Source organism: Phoenix dactylifera, chromosome 4 (assembly GCF_051530095.1).
Source record: "Phoenix dactylifera cultivar Ajwa chromosome 4, Ajwa_hap1_PhDact_Kaust_v1.1, whole genome shotgun sequence".
Taxonomy (NCBI): Eukaryota; Viridiplantae; Streptophyta; class Magnoliopsida; order Arecales; family Arecaceae; genus Phoenix; species Phoenix dactylifera.
In genome coordinates this window covers 53,797,679-53,813,180 of record NC_143193.1, presented here as the reverse complement: position 1 = coordinate 53,813,180, position 15,502 = coordinate 53,797,679, and the positions used below count along the sequence as shown (strand labels likewise).

At 38.4% G+C, this 15,502-nt stretch overlaps 1 protein-coding gene and 1 long non-coding RNA gene across 2 annotated transcripts; one reads left to right on the top strand and one right to left on the bottom strand.

Moving 5' to 3' along the window:
- Positions 1-6,516: 6,516 nt before the first annotated feature.
- LOC148702628 (uncharacterized) lies at positions 6,517-8,929 on the bottom strand. Its single transcript, XR_016400398.1, has 3 exons — positions 8,802-8,929; positions 7,729-7,770; positions 6,517-7,045 (listed from the first exon to the last, which is right to left on the bottom strand). It is a non-coding gene; the product is annotated as an uncharacterized LOC148702628 (long non-coding RNA).
- A 319-nt stretch (positions 8,930-9,248) lies between these two features.
- LOC103705664 (uncharacterized) lies at positions 9,249-15,430 on the top strand. The gene is made up of 5 exons (XM_089930295.1): positions 9,249-9,387; positions 10,915-10,939; positions 13,730-13,804; positions 14,549-14,653; positions 14,743-15,430. The coding sequence occupies exons 2-5, from the start codon at positions 10,916-10,918 to the stop codon at positions 14,857-14,859; spliced, it is 321 nt and encodes a 106-aa protein (XP_089786421.1). The 5' UTR covers positions 9,249-9,387; position 10,915; the 3' UTR covers positions 14,860-15,430.
- Positions 15,431-15,502: the final 72 nt, after the last annotated feature.

Sequence of the window (15,502 nt, the reverse complement as noted above, 5' to 3'; positions counted from 1 at the left end):
AGCTTTTAGCAAAAAAAAAAAAAAACTATATTGATTAGCCCCATAAACAAGAAGACCTACAATTGATAGAATGGTATGCACAACTAAATCTAGAACTCTAGAGAAGAAGAAAAACAGGCATGTCTTCCTCAAATCTTTCAGTATTTTATATCGATACATCCCTTCTTTCTTTTGAAATTTAAGTAATTGTAAAAGTTTTTCTTATGCACATACGACAAATAATAAGTTCCAGCTGCATTATGCTGCATTTGTTCTGTCCAAACATTAAAATTTTATTATTATCTCTAAATACATGTTCTCAACAGAATCTTTTTTTTATCCGCTTATACAAAAGGACAGAATTTCTGCTAGTCTTGTAAATCTCATTTCTTAAGAAGACTGTGAGGAATCCATCACTTATTTCATTAAGAAAATGAAATGCGAAAACAAAGAGTGTGGTAGAGATCTTATAACGTATAATAACATTGAATTTTGTAGCAGATATCTCATATATCTGATAATATTGAATTTTGCTATGTGCATTGCAATTGCCAGTTATAGTGTCCACATCGATCATATATCTAACTAAACTATTTGGGTTTCATAAATTATTTGAAACGAGAAATTAATCACAATAATGCTCAAGTTAACCATAAGAAAGCGAACCACTGTAACAAAAATAAGTAGAGCTTCGGCAACAGCGAAAGTAAAAGTCTGTTGCTAGTGATATAGCTGGTTGTACCCATGCGAGAGCAGTATAAGCAATTGCTGTACTAAAAAAAATAAAAAATAAAAAATAAAAAATAAAAAGACTGCGACGGAGTTATACTGTGCCCGTTGTGCCCCCTGGCAGACTATTGTATATCCCACAGTTCTCACCGACTAAAATAGTAAGAAAAAGCTTGACTAGGGTTCGAAGAATTGCTCTCTAATCGTCACTATTGGAACGGTCTTAGCTCTCTGAATCTCCTTTTGTAAGTCTTTCTGTCACGCCCCGAACCCGGGGGCCCGGGGCGCGAGCAGACGCCGCGCACCTGCAGGGCGGACCCCGCAGGCACGCAAGGCAGATAAATCAGATCAACTATTAATAACTAATTAAAAATAAAATTCCAGTTTTCAGATCAAATGTCCATATATACATAAGTCAAAAGAAAAAGTCAATATCTACTAGCTAACTACATCATGATCACTCCACCCCGTAATCCCCATAGTCACATATCATCACCTGTAAAAAAATGTAAATAGTTAGGAGTGAGCTAACAGCTCAGTAGGCGACATCATGCAATAAAGTCGTCATATAACATGTCATAATGCATATAAAAGCAGCTAAACACATAAATCCAAAAATCCACACAATAATCTGTAAACCCAATCCGAGACTCAAAATAACTCAACCGCATGACTACGGCCACATCACCCAGTGGCATGGTTACACCGAAGTGCCAATACAACTCTCCGAAGAGCCGCTCCACTGAGCCAACGCACCACTGTGCCGCACCCCTTGGTGCCAAACTCACGCTCCACTGAGCCAACGCACCACTGTGCCGCACCCCCTGGTGCCAAACTCACGCTCCACTGAGCCGCTCCGAAGAGCAAAATGCACCCCTGTGCCGCTACTATTCTATCACCGGTGGTCGCGGTGTCGGAACTAGTTCCTCAGTACAAGTCGACAGGGCCAACGTATCATCCCATTGGCGGGGCCTAGACTATAGTCACGCGGATTTTAAAAATCAATAAATCAACTTTCTATGTCAAAGTCATAATTATACTCCCAACAGTAAAGCACATAACAATTTATGAAATTAAATATTTAATTTTAAATCTAACACATAATGCCAATAATAAATCATAACATCGATATATGCAAGATACATGTTAAAATTCTACTTTAAAGCAATAGGTCACCTACCTGGGATCGCTTAAAAATCCCTGCCACAGATATCACGAACCCCTGGTTAAACATATATATTAATTATTTAATTAACTAAGAAACATAATTTAAACAATTTTTCAAACCCTTAAACTCCTAAGTTCATGGATCCAAGAATGGGCCCCCTAAGATCAAACATAGACCCTAAAATCAGAACCCTTTAAACCCAAGTCAATTGTGGCCCAAAACAGATTAGGCCCAATTGAACCAAACCAGGTATCAGGTCCAAATCAGATTTCGGGCCCAAACCAACCCAGCCCACAGATCCAATTAGGTTCAACTCAGCCCAACCCAGATTAGGCCCAATTGAACCAAACCACATTACAGATCTAGATCAAACCGGCCCACACCAAACCAGCTCTGATCAGCCCAGATTAGATCAAGCTTAACAAACCAGATTACACTCAAATTAGACCAACCCAAGTCTAGACCAAATCCACAGTCAGAAGATGGTTCAATCAAATCAAAGTTCATTTGCGTCTGGTTTGTGACACCAACAGAGCACGGAAATTGATGCAAGGGAAACACCCAAAGTTCATTTGTGTGGTTTGAGACACCAATAGGGCACAGAAAACGATGCAAGGAAAGCACCCAGCCGGAAGAAGAAGAAGAAGAAGAAGAAGAAGAAGAAGAAGAAGAAAAAGAAGGAGAAGAGGAAGAAGAAGGAGAGAAGAAGAAGAAAGGAAGAAGGGGGGGGGGGTGGCTGGTGGCTCCGGTCGGCCCTCGGCGGCGGCGCTCGGCCAGCCGCCGTCGGTCACCCCACGGTCACAGGCGACGGAAGGGAAGAAGAAGAGAAGAAGGAGAGAGAGGGAGGAAGAAAAGGGAGGAAAGAGAGGGAGACCGGGGCTGGAAGCCCGGCCCCCGTTCACGCACCTCCAGCCGAACTCGTTTCGGCCGGATTGACCCCGGCCGGCCTCCGTCGGCCGGCCGAAATTCATCAAAAACTTCCCCCGAAACAGGGGAAGTGAAACCGACTGATCCCCCATCATTTCTCTCCCTTAAATCCACAAAAAAAATAGATCCATGCTGTCTTGCTCACCTCCGATCGTCGACGAGTGGTTTCCCCGGCGGCGATGGCGGCTCCGGCGACGACGGGCTCCGGCGATCTTCTCAAAAGAGGGGAAAAGAAGGGGAAGGGATGGGCTCTCAGAGAAAAGAGAAAGGGAGAGAGAGAGAGAGAGAGAGAGTGAGGGAGAGAGGGAGAGGGAAAGAGGGAAAGAGGGAAGAGGGGGGGGCTTGCGGGGGATTCGCTGGCCGTTCGGCCGGCGTGGTCATCGTGGGGAGACCACGATGACTCAACTGAAGTCGGCACTCCTTGCCGACTTCAGTTCGTTGGGCCCTAGGATGGGCCCAATTCGGGTCTTCACACTCTAACTAACTAAAAAGAAATTTCGTCCTCGAAATTAAAGAGATCTAGGCCTTTAAGATGCTCAGCCCATTGAGTAATATAAATCCAAGATCTTATTCTTCTCGATCAAAATCAGTGTGATAGATAACTTTAAATCAATTAGCAAAAATTTCATATAAACTCGTAAGATTAGCACTAGATAAATGACTGACTGAAATCTCGGATTGAAATTATCATCTTGATGCATGTTTACTCGAGATTGGATCAGGATCGATTCACAACAGGATTGATTAAAAGTAGTTGTGTTTGGGATAGAACTTGAAATAAAATAGATCTCATACACTTATCATGGTAGTGTGTTGATCCCTCAAAGAATAATGGCCAACCTTAGAGTCAAATCATTAAATGGCTAGAAATGTAATTCACAAAATGAACATGTACTTATGATCATTAGATAGCAACGGTCTATCTCAAAGATGATTTGCATCAAATCACAAGAGCAGGTCTGAGAAGGCAAAGTATTGATACCATGATTCAATATGCCACGAAGCTTTTAGCTTAAACCTATAAGATGGGAGCAAATAATGCATGGTTTATGTAGATACTTAACAAATTAGACCATATTTGGCCAACAATCAACTAACCCGAGTCATGATACGCTCAAATTATTATTATTATTATTATTCTCTTAGCATATCCAAAAATAGCAAATTCTATCCAAGAGATAACATAATCATATCATGATTGACCTGAGAATCAACAAAATCTTTCATTATTGAACAACATAGTCTTTCATAATAACATGTTACCAAAATTCAGTCAATATTTTTGACCAGTTTAGATTGACTCAATCCATCATACTTTCGCTGCGTAACTCTGATCAATATTCTCCAAAATTTCTTAATGATCCCAGATCATCAACATTTTTTTTTTTTTATAATATCCAAGCAAAATTTTATCCTTGCTTTCCGAGTTCACTAGGTCATTATTAACCCTTGAGATAGTTGTCGTATTTGTACCATCATATAATCAAATAATCATATTCTAGATCCAAATTTGAACTAAGCCAATTCTAGTTTCCCTTGACAATTCCATTATACAAGTTGATATTTATTTTAAGCTTCGATAATTAAAAGATTTTAGATTAACTTACTCAGGAGCTTACTTAATCATTCTGAATCTTTTCTTTTAGGCTAAACTTATTTGGGCCTCTCATGAAATCCCACTTGCATTTCTCATATGGTGATACAAAATCCATAATCAACTCATAGCCTTGATTTATAAATATTTAACTTACAAGAATCTAATAATCTGGTTCAAAGATTTACAAGAAATTCTACCAAGATATAAGCTCCATGATTTTACATTGAGATCAACTCCTCAAATAAGTAAAATATTTTTTTTTATTTGCAGTACTGCAAACATTTCGGGATCTTGTAAATCTACTAGACTTAGAGAATCTACTAATAAAACAATGATATCCATATCGATCAAAATCCAAAGAACTATACTTTCCAACGATCTTTTTTTTTTTTTTTTTTAACAAGGAAAAACATCAAGAACTTTTTCCAAATCAAACAAGTCCTATTTTCGACTAACCCAAAAACATTTTAATCCACCAATATTCTCAAGATTTACTAATTGACTTCCCATCAAAATATCAATCTTAATTGTTTCAAGTCTCAAGTAGAGCCAAATAAAAATTCTTAAGTCTCATCCCCAAATATATTTTCCTTCTATATACGAGTTCCATGCATGATCCACATACAGATTTCAATAAATATTTTCTAGTCCAAGCTTTAAACATCTTTTTATAGATAAATCTTAATTTGCCACCAAAATAATTAACTTCAACTAGAAGCAATATCCACAGTGCCTGATATCAAGTTAAACTTCCAAAATAATTATATTGCACGATAATATCTCATGATTAATATTCCTTCGCTTAATTTAGTCAAAATCTAATTAATCATAACTTGAAATACAAATTGCTCTACCAAAGAAAACTCTCAGAATAGCTCATTCACACTTCAGTTACGACCATAATTAGGTTGCATTCTAATTTTAGCATTTCAAAATCATGATAAATTAACTCAAATTTATCAATAACAAAAGCAAATAAATGCCTTTTAGATCAAATATTAATGATCTTAACCAGTTTCAAAATAAGTCAAACCACCACACTTCCGCTGCACTCTCTGATTTAATTCATTTAATTCTTTAAAGTCACAAAATGATTTCTGACTAAAGTATCATTTTGCATTGAAACTAAGAAACTCCAAATTTCAAATTTCCAAGTAGAACTAGAGCAAAACCTCTAGATCTTTTTGTCCTCAATTTATATAGAGTGTACATACCATAACTAACCCCCGATCCTTTAGTCAAGTTTAAGGTCACTATGTGATCTCCACAACCTTTTTAGAATCCAAAATATCTAGGTTTAATTTAAAGGGGGTAATTCTTGTATTCTCTTTGCAATTTAATTAGAAAATCTATATTGATTTTCCTTCCAACAGAATTTACCTCAAACTCAATGGGTTAGAACTGTTGAGCCAATATCACTATGAGTAGGAATTAACTCTATCAACTTCCAAATCCTTCTTTACCAAAATCCTTAATGTCTATGATTAATGCTACCCATGATAACTCACATAAGCATCTCAAAATCGAAATTTCTACTCAATTTTGTATTTTACAATGACAAAGATTTCTAGTTAGATCATAAACCTTGACTTGAGTTCAAGTTAACACATCCAATGGTCTCCAACAATTATAAGAAAAATTTAGTAGCCCAATCCAAATATACAAATTCAAATAATTAGAATACTCCACCAATTTGCATACTATATGGCCTTAAGAATTTAATCCACTAATAGAAATATGCCGATTTACAATATTCAAACATGTCAAATCCAAATATAATCCCCATACAGATTTAACCTCGAAATCATTCTGCACTAATACTACGAAAAATCTTTCTTAGCCCACTCCAATGATACGGAAGATGTATGTATAAATCACACTCTGATAATTAGTAGCAAAACCAAAAGTACGATCATATCACAACCCATATCAAGTTTGAACTTCCAAGTCGTTTAAATAATATCTGAACATGGTATAACCGGTATGCCATTGTTAATTTTCCTACACTTATCTTAGGTCAAACCTCTCTTATCATGATCAAAGATAATTTATACTTTCCTTCTACACTCATCGAAAACCAAACCCGATGCATACATTTTATCACAATGCTCAGTGATCTTACACCTTAAGCACCAAATATAATTGTCATGTCCCAATTGATCATAACCTTAAGCTATGATATATTTATGTCACAATCCCTAATGATCTTAAACGTCAAACTCTAATGCCATTAAGCCTACAGTCCCTAGTGGTCTTAAGCCGTAGGTTATAATATCATTCATGTTACAATCTCAAGTGACTATAAACCAAGGCTTTGATAGTTTTTCTATCATAATTCCCCACTCACACTTACCTGAACCTAAACCCTAGGATAACTTAACCTTAAGCTCTGATACCAATAAATCTGTCACGCCCCGAACCCGGGGGCCCGGGGCGCGAGCAGACGCCGCGCACCTGCAGGGCGGACCCCGCAGGCACGCAAGGCAGATAAATCAGATCAACTATTAATAACTAATTAAAAATAAAATTCCAGTTTTCAGATCAAATGTCCATATATACATAAGTCAAAAGAAAAAGTCAATATCTACTAGCTAACTACATCATGATCACTCCACCCCGTAATCCCCATAGTCACATATCATCACCTGTAAAAAAATGTAAATAGTAGGAGTGAGCTAACAGCTCAGTAGGCGACATCATGCAATAAAGTCGTCATATAACATGTCATAATGCATATAAAAGCAGCTAAACACATAAATCCAAAAATCCACATAATAATCTGTAAACCCAATCCGAGACTCAAAATAACTCAACCGCATGACTACGGCCACATCACCCAGTGGCATGGTTACACCGAAGTGCCAATACAACTCTCCGAAGAGCCGCTCCACTGAGCCAACGCACCACTGTGCCGCACCCCTTGGTGCCAAACTCATGCTCCACTGAGCCAACGCACCACTGTGCCGCACCCCCTGGTGCCAAACTCACGCTCCACTGAGCCGCTCCGAAGAGCAAAATGCACCCCTGTGCCGCCACTATTCTATCACCGGTGGTCGCGGTGTCGGAACTAGTTCCTCAGTACAAGTCGACAGGGCCAACGTATCATCCCATTGGCGGGGCCTAGACTATAGTCACGCGGATTTTAAAAATCAATAAATCAACTTTCTATTTCAAAGTCATAATTATACTCCCAACAGTAAAGCACATAACAATTTATGAAATTAAATATTTAATTTTAAATCTAACACATAATGCCAATAATAAATCATAACATCGATATATGCAAGATACATGTTAAAATTCTACTTTAAAGCAATAGGTCACCTACCTGGGATCGCTTAAAAATCCCTGCCACAGATATCACGAACCCCTGGTTAAACATATATATTAATTATTTAATTAACTAAGAAACATAATTTAAACAATTTTTCAAACCCTTAAACTCCTAAGTTCATGGATCTAAGAATGGGCCCCCTAAGATCAAACATAGATCCTAAAATCAGAACCCTTTAAACCCAAGTCAATTGTGGCCCAAAACAGATTAGGCCCAATTGAACCAAACCAGGTATCAGGTCCAAATCAGATTTCGGGCCCAAACCAACCCAGCCCACAGATCCAATTAGGTTCAACTCAGCCCAACCCAGATTAGGCCCAATTGAACCAAACCACATTACAGATCTAGATCAAACCGGCCCACACCAAACCAGCTCTGATCAGCCCAGATTAGATCAAGCTTAACAAACCAGATTACACTCAAATTAGACCAACCCAAGTCTAGACCAAATCCACAGTCAGAAGATGGTTCAATCAAATCAAAGTTCATTTGCGTCTGGTTTGTGACACCAACATAGCACGGAAATTGATGCAAGGGAAACACCCAAAGTTCATTTGTGTGGTTTGAGACACCAATAGGGCACGGAAAACGATGCAAGGAAAGCACCCAGCCGGAAGAAGAAGAAGAAGAAGAAGAAGAAGAAGAAAAAAAAGGAGGAGAAGAGGAAGAAGAAGGAGAGAAGAAGAAGAAAGGAAGAAGGGGGGGGGGTGGCTGGTGGCTCCGGTCGGCCCTCGGCGGCCGACCGTGGCCCTCGGCGGCGGCGCTCGGCCAGCCGCCGTCGGTCACCCCACGGTCACAGGCGACGGAAGGGAAGAAGAAGAGAAGAAGGAGAGAGAGGGAGGAAGAAAAGGGAGGAAAGAGAGGGAGACCGGGGCTGGAAGCCCGGCCCCCGTTCACCCACCTCCGGCCGAACTCGTTTCGGCCGGATTGACCCCGGCCGGCCTCCGTCGGCCGGCCGAAATTCATCAAAAACTTCCCCCGAAACAGGGGAAGTGAAACCGACTGATCCCCCATCATTTCTCTCCCTTAAATCCACAAAAAAAATAGATCCATGCTGTCTTGCTCACCTCCGGTCGTCGACGAGTGGTTTCCCTGGCGGCGATGGCGGCTCCGGCGACGACGGGCTCCGGCGATCTTCTCAAAAGAGGGGAAAAGAAGGGGAAGGGATGGGCTCTCAGAGAAAAGAGAAAGGGAGAGAGAGAGAGAGAGAGTGAGGGAGAGAGGGAGAGGGAAAGAGGGAAAGAGGGAAGAGGGGGGGGCTTGCGGGGGATTCGCTGGCCATTCGGCCGGCGTGGTCATCGTGGGGAGACCACGATGACTCAACTGAAGTCGGCACACCTTGCCGACTTCAGTTCGTTGGGCCCTAGGATGGGCCCAATTCGGGTCTTCACACTTTCTTCGTTCTGATCCTCTTTCTTCTTCTTCTTTTCTATCTGTTCTTCTAGGGCTCGGAACAACATCGAGTTCTGGACTCTGTTCTTATTGTAATTATTTTTTCGTCTGAAATTTAGAGTTTTTAATCGATTGGACTGGAAATGGGTGTGGTTTTCTGAAGGGAAGGCGGATTTTTAGGGGGTGCGACGGGTTATGCGAATTGGAAGATTTTCCGGCTGAACAAAAGGCATATGGAGAAATGTAGCTTTTCTTTCTACAGTAGGTCAACGAAACTCGAAATTTTGGGGTTCTTTTGCACCATGTGTTTCCCATCTTTTTTTCTGTCGTTTGGTTTTGAAGGATTAAATTGCAGACGGTCGCGCTTTCCGTAGAAAAAAACTGCTTGTCAGACCAAGCTTAGATGGTTGAGAATTGGAAAAATCTGTGATTCTTTCTTTTCGATACTGGACTAAAGATTGAAGACTGGAATAATCAAAAAGGGGGTTAAAGTTGGTTCTTGGTTTCATTCGTCATGTAGCTGGATTTGAACCTTTTAGATTTTACTAAAACTTCAAACCATGGAGCATCATAGACTTCAGTGAAGACTGAAGAGCTTGGAGGTTCACGAATCTAATCCTAACTATATATATATATATATATATATATATAAAGAGAAAAGATGAGGTTCTTCGATAATTCTAAAGTGCACTGGGCACGTCATTTCGTATTGACCGGATAAGGTGAGAAGTGATATCCTAATGGCTTTTTGGTTGCAAGGATTAGTAGAATATCAAAAGAAAGGGAAAGGTAGAAATGAGTATATAAGAAGAGAGATCGCAAAATTGAGCTTCATAACAGCCTGCATGGAAAGACCCAAAACACCTAGTTCCTGCACTCAACATATTACAAAAGTAGGGAAATTTCAGGAATATATCTGTTCATAATAATGTTTCCGCTTCTCAAGAAAACCCTATTTTATTAGTTGCAATAACTTTCTTGATTAACTAGGGATCATGGTATTAAGTGGCTGCATGCTGGCAACATGCTGACCTGGCACTGACTTATTATGCCTGTCAGGCTAGTGCTTGGGGCACCCTAGCTCCGTGGCATGGCAAAAACTGGCATGCAACTGACATATGGTTGTGCGACATGCTGATTAAGGCACTGCTGGGACACTAATGATGGAAATCCATGATGAAGGAACTTTAAGCCAACCATGATCCTCGAGGCCTTTGTAACTTCCATCCTATTAGAAATGGGAAAAATGACACAAAAAGGAAAAAAGATATTGGAGTTTCTGCAAGGTGCCCAGAGCCTTTTATTGGATGGTCATAATTTGAGACCTTTGCTTCATGTAAAGACATGTTATCTTTGTAGAATTTAATATAAGATATTATGAAACCAACTTTCTTCTTTAACAAAGTCCATTACACTTGTATTCTTCCTTTCTAAATAATAAGTGTGGATTTGTGTTATCCCTTTCTAAACAACAGCTGTTTGATTTACTTCATTGACACCCTTGCCTTGTAAAAGTACTCTTTAAGTGCATATGATTTGTTTATGCCCTTTCAGTGGAAGGAAACATTGCAGTCTGCATACTTTGAGTTCATATGCACTTTTACCTACACATCTGAATCATTTTTTCAAGGACACTTTTGACATCTCATGGTATTTCAATTTTCAAATCATATTTTGTGTTTCATCATAAACTGTATTCTCTTGATTATATCTGCTAATAATTTTACAAATAGCCATGTGAGATATAATTACATTGTTCTAATACTGGTTCTTTTTTCACTTTTGCAGCATGTCAATGGAGGAGGATGCCAGTGTAAGTTATTTGAACATTAATACATAGGTAGGATGCTTTTATTGTTTTTTATTTGTAAAAATTTAAGATATGTCCTGGCGAGTTGTGAGATTGGATTATCTTAAACCTCATTATTTGAAGAATAGCCAAGGGTACACTTACCTTATAAAAGTTTGTATAAGTCTCATAGATGACAAGAGAAGGAATTTAAATAATCAGAAATTTAAAATGCATGCTTGTAGGAATACACAAAACTTGAGTTTCTCTCTCTTTCTCTCTTTTGTGTTTTGTTTATACTCTTTTTTTAGGGTCTGCTGGCCACTTTTGTTGTTTCATTCTGTTGGGGATTTTTAGGTGTGAGGTATTGCTCTTATGCTCAAATGACTTGATTTGTGGCGAATAAATTTTGGCGGCATTCTCCACCATTTCCAGAAAGTAAATTATTCACAACTAGCAAGCCTTCTCTAAAATGTCTGGTTTATACCAGAAGCTTCCCATTTGTAATTCTCTCTCCATCCTTTTCTCCAAGAGACATCAGCAAGCTCTTGGCCATCAATTAATACTGATCCAGCTTCTCACTCCTATTTCTGCAATAATTGAAGTCCATTTACGAGATTTTAGCTGTATCCCTGCCCATAAAAGCCACCCCCCATAATTTTAGTCAGCACTTAGAATTTTCATGTTGATCATTGCATCACCTAGAACATCATGTTTGAACATATCATGCACTGTGGCCAAATTTAATTATTTGTGGTACTTTTGTCCATGAAAAGTGTGAAAAAAAAACATAGAACAAGCTTAGGGCCGGTCCTTGCTATATGCCCATCATGGGTTAGTTCATCTATGAGCCCAACTTGAATAGCAATTTTAACTTGCCATTGCTGCTAAAGCATATGTTTTGTCTTATATATACATTGTTTAGAAGGGAAAGAAAAGGCCCTTAGTACTCCATGAAACAAGGGGTAAGGCTCAGCAATAAGACACAGGCTTAAAAGTCATAGCATGAGGAGCAAGGCTGCCCCATCTGTGAGCTTCTATATGTGATGTGCATGCCTCAATTTATGTAGCTCCCACTATGAGCCACAAGGCAGTTTTTGAACTAACCTCTGGACTTGAAGCAAGGCAAGCCGAAAATATGTATTTTCAACCTAGCGGTTGATAGCATATGAAGTATATATATATCTTTTTTTCTTGTAACCCAAAATTTATACCAGATATTGATATGTGGTTGTTCATAGCAAATTTAAAAGATAAATGAATCAAAACTCGAAGATTCTTTTCTTTTTCCTAGCAAACAATATAAATTTGTTGAAACTAAATATAAATGTGATATTATGAAAGCACAGAGTCTGCACACTATTAGCAGCATTGTGTTTGGTTTGTTTCTTGTCAGTGAAACATTCTGAATTGCTAATTGTCGGTGTCTAATCTGTGCATTCATTTCAATTTGACATATGAATCAGATGTAAGTTTCAAGCAGTTCTTTTATGTTGAAAAAGGTGGTCCAGAACACAGCAATATTATTTTTGGAATTATTGAGAAATTCTTGAATCCTTCTTCAGTTTTCCTTTTGGCCAATGAATTACTCTTTATAAACAGATGAATCCAGAATTATTCAATTATTCTTGAATTTTACATGGATCAAGAATTAGCAGCATTGTGTTTGGTTTGTTTGTTGTCAGTGAAACATTCTGCATTGCTAATTGTCAGTGTCTAATCTGTGCATTCATTTCAATTTGACATATGAATCAGATGTAAGTTTCAAGCAGTTCTTTTATGTTGAAAAAGGTGGTCCAGAACATAGCAATATTATTTTTGGAATTATTGAGAAATTCTTGAATCCTTCTTCAGTTTTCCTTTTGGCCAATGAATTACTCTTTATAAACAGATGAATCCAGAATTATTCAATTATTCTTGAATTTTACATGGATCTTACAGTTCATTCACAACTTGCTTAAGAATTCGTTATGTGCCACAAACTAATAATACTATATACCAACATTTGCCAGATTGGTCGGTATCATACCATACCGGTACTGAACTGGTACCGAACCGGTATGTGGTACCGTACCATACTTGGTATGCCGAATCTTACCGTACCATGCTGTATATCAACACTATAATAGGATGATACTGGCATGGGGTCCGGTATCGTGATGGCGAACCTTGCTATATACTGTTGTTGGTGGCAATGCTTTTAGATTCATTTTTTATTATTGCCTCTCCTATACTTATGTTTAAGTAAATAAGTATACAAATATCTTAAAGAGATTGCATTTTTTTAAACAAATTTGTTCTTTTATTCCTAGCTTTGCTTATGCGAACCCTTTCTGAGCTTTTGAGAAATTTTCCAGCTTTTTTCCAGATCAGGATCATTCCTTCTAGCTAAATTGTTCCTAAATGCTGAACTTGTGACTATTGTCCAGAAAAGATTGTTGGATTTCGCTCTTGTTCTCAAATAAAACTTTTACGATTTTAAATAACTTGAAAGAAAATTCTACATATTACATGTATTTTATCTTTTAAAACAGGTATATATGTACATTGTGAGCATAGATTTCTGTCAGAATAGAAGGTCAACTTGAATGCAGTTGGTTTGCACCAATGCCCAGTATGAATACCGGTTTAAAGTGCTGTAGAAAGCAACAATGAATAAGCGGTTAACCAGGGAGGCAATCCCTTGTTCCATATGTTAGCTCAGTGGCGATCATGCCTCTCTGTACATAATTTTACAGTTTACAGTATGTTAATGCATGTATAACATTGCAAACATGCTATCATGCTACTGCTAAATCATCACATCTGTGACAGGTTAAGAAAGAGGAAGAGGAATTTAACACAGGTCCTCTCTCTGTTTTGATGATGAGTGTCAAAAACAACACCCAGGTAAGAGGTTTCTTCTTTTCTTGAACATGTCTCTGCGTAGTAAAAGAAAACAAATTTTTCCACTAGTTAGCCTGCATAAATATTTCTATGCTTGCTGATTTAACAATGTACTTTTAAACAGTCATGACTGATTATGTAAAAGAGTGTCCATGTTAACAAGTATCATGCTTGCAGGTGTTAGTTTGGCTATAAGAAAATTGAGTGGCATAGGATGAATCTCAGAGAAATTTTTATGTGGGCTATTGTACATGATTTATGGTCCAGGTCAAGCAAAATATATCTATTAATACAGTAGTGGCTATGTCATCCTTATGTTTCTTTAGTGTATTTGATTGAAGCTGTTACTCAGATGACATTACAAAAGTAAGCTAATTTAAGTTACTGATAAATTTTAAATTGTACGCGTCGATATTAAAGATATAAACAGAAAGCTCAGTACTGCTAGCAGTTGATGATTTGGCTTGTTGGTAGTTATTTAATTTAATCTAGATTGTAGTTCTTGATGTTAACATCATTTAACCTCAAGGCCAGTTAACGCTAGCAGATGGTGATTTGGCTATTTCAAGTCAACAACAATATTGGAGCCCTTTAATGGATGTTGCTTTTGTACTTATACTATCTGATTGCAAAAAATGTTGGCCTTTATATTCCTGTGGGCGAAGTCAACTCATGCTTCTCAGCTTTACACTATTATCTTATAAACTAGTAAATTCAGCTGATCCATACTGAACTCTTTTGCCTCAGGTGCTCATTAATTGTCGGAACAACAAGAAACTACTCGGCCGTGTCAGGGCCTTTGATCGTCACTGTAACATGGTTCTTGAGAATGTCAGGGAGATGTGGACTGAGGTGATTTTAGCACTCTTAGAATATTATTATTTTTCCATTATTTGTTGTTATTTTGCTCATGATTAAGACTCTTTTGATTTTTTGTATAGATACCAAAGACAGGTAAAGGCAAGAAAAAAGCACTCCCCATCAACAACGATAGATTCTTCAGCAAGATGTTCCTCCGTGGGGACTCTGTTATCATTGTTCTCAGGAATCCCAAATGAGTTGAGCCTCTTGAGAACCACAACATAAGAGATTTCTCTGTTCGGCAATTTGTTTTGATCTTCTTGCCCTTGCTTTTGAGTATGAGTTGTTATCCTAATTGAAAATTATTTCATGGTATTCTCAGCCGCAACCAAGCCTTCAGGAAACTTGGTCAGAGCACGTTGATAGTATTTTACGTTATTTCAATATGGGAATTGGCACCAGACATCTCAATGTCAAGAGTTGGGTTTAGGGTTTAGGATCGAGGGTTTAGGGTTTATAAAATAGAATACTTATACAAGCCTAAGCGTCTTCCTGCGCAGCCCAAAGGAATACCTACCTTTATCTCATACTCCGGTGATGAAGCTGAACTTGTTCTGTTCTTTATCTTCTTGTTTCCCTGAGCAGGTAAAGGTCACAAGAAAGCTGTGTGTGTTAACGACGGTTAACTCGTCTGCGAGATGTTCTTGGTAAAAGCCATGATAGTTGTTAGGATTCTCACTGAGTTTCCAAGTCTCTTGCATGTATCCCGGAATTCGGTCATGGTCTGTCAGTTGGACACAATTAGTTAAGGTCCCGTAAATTTTACTCTATATTTGTTTATAGTGTTCCTGCAGCAAATACGATCGCCTCATGCCCCTACGTATGAAAAGCCAAAGTCCT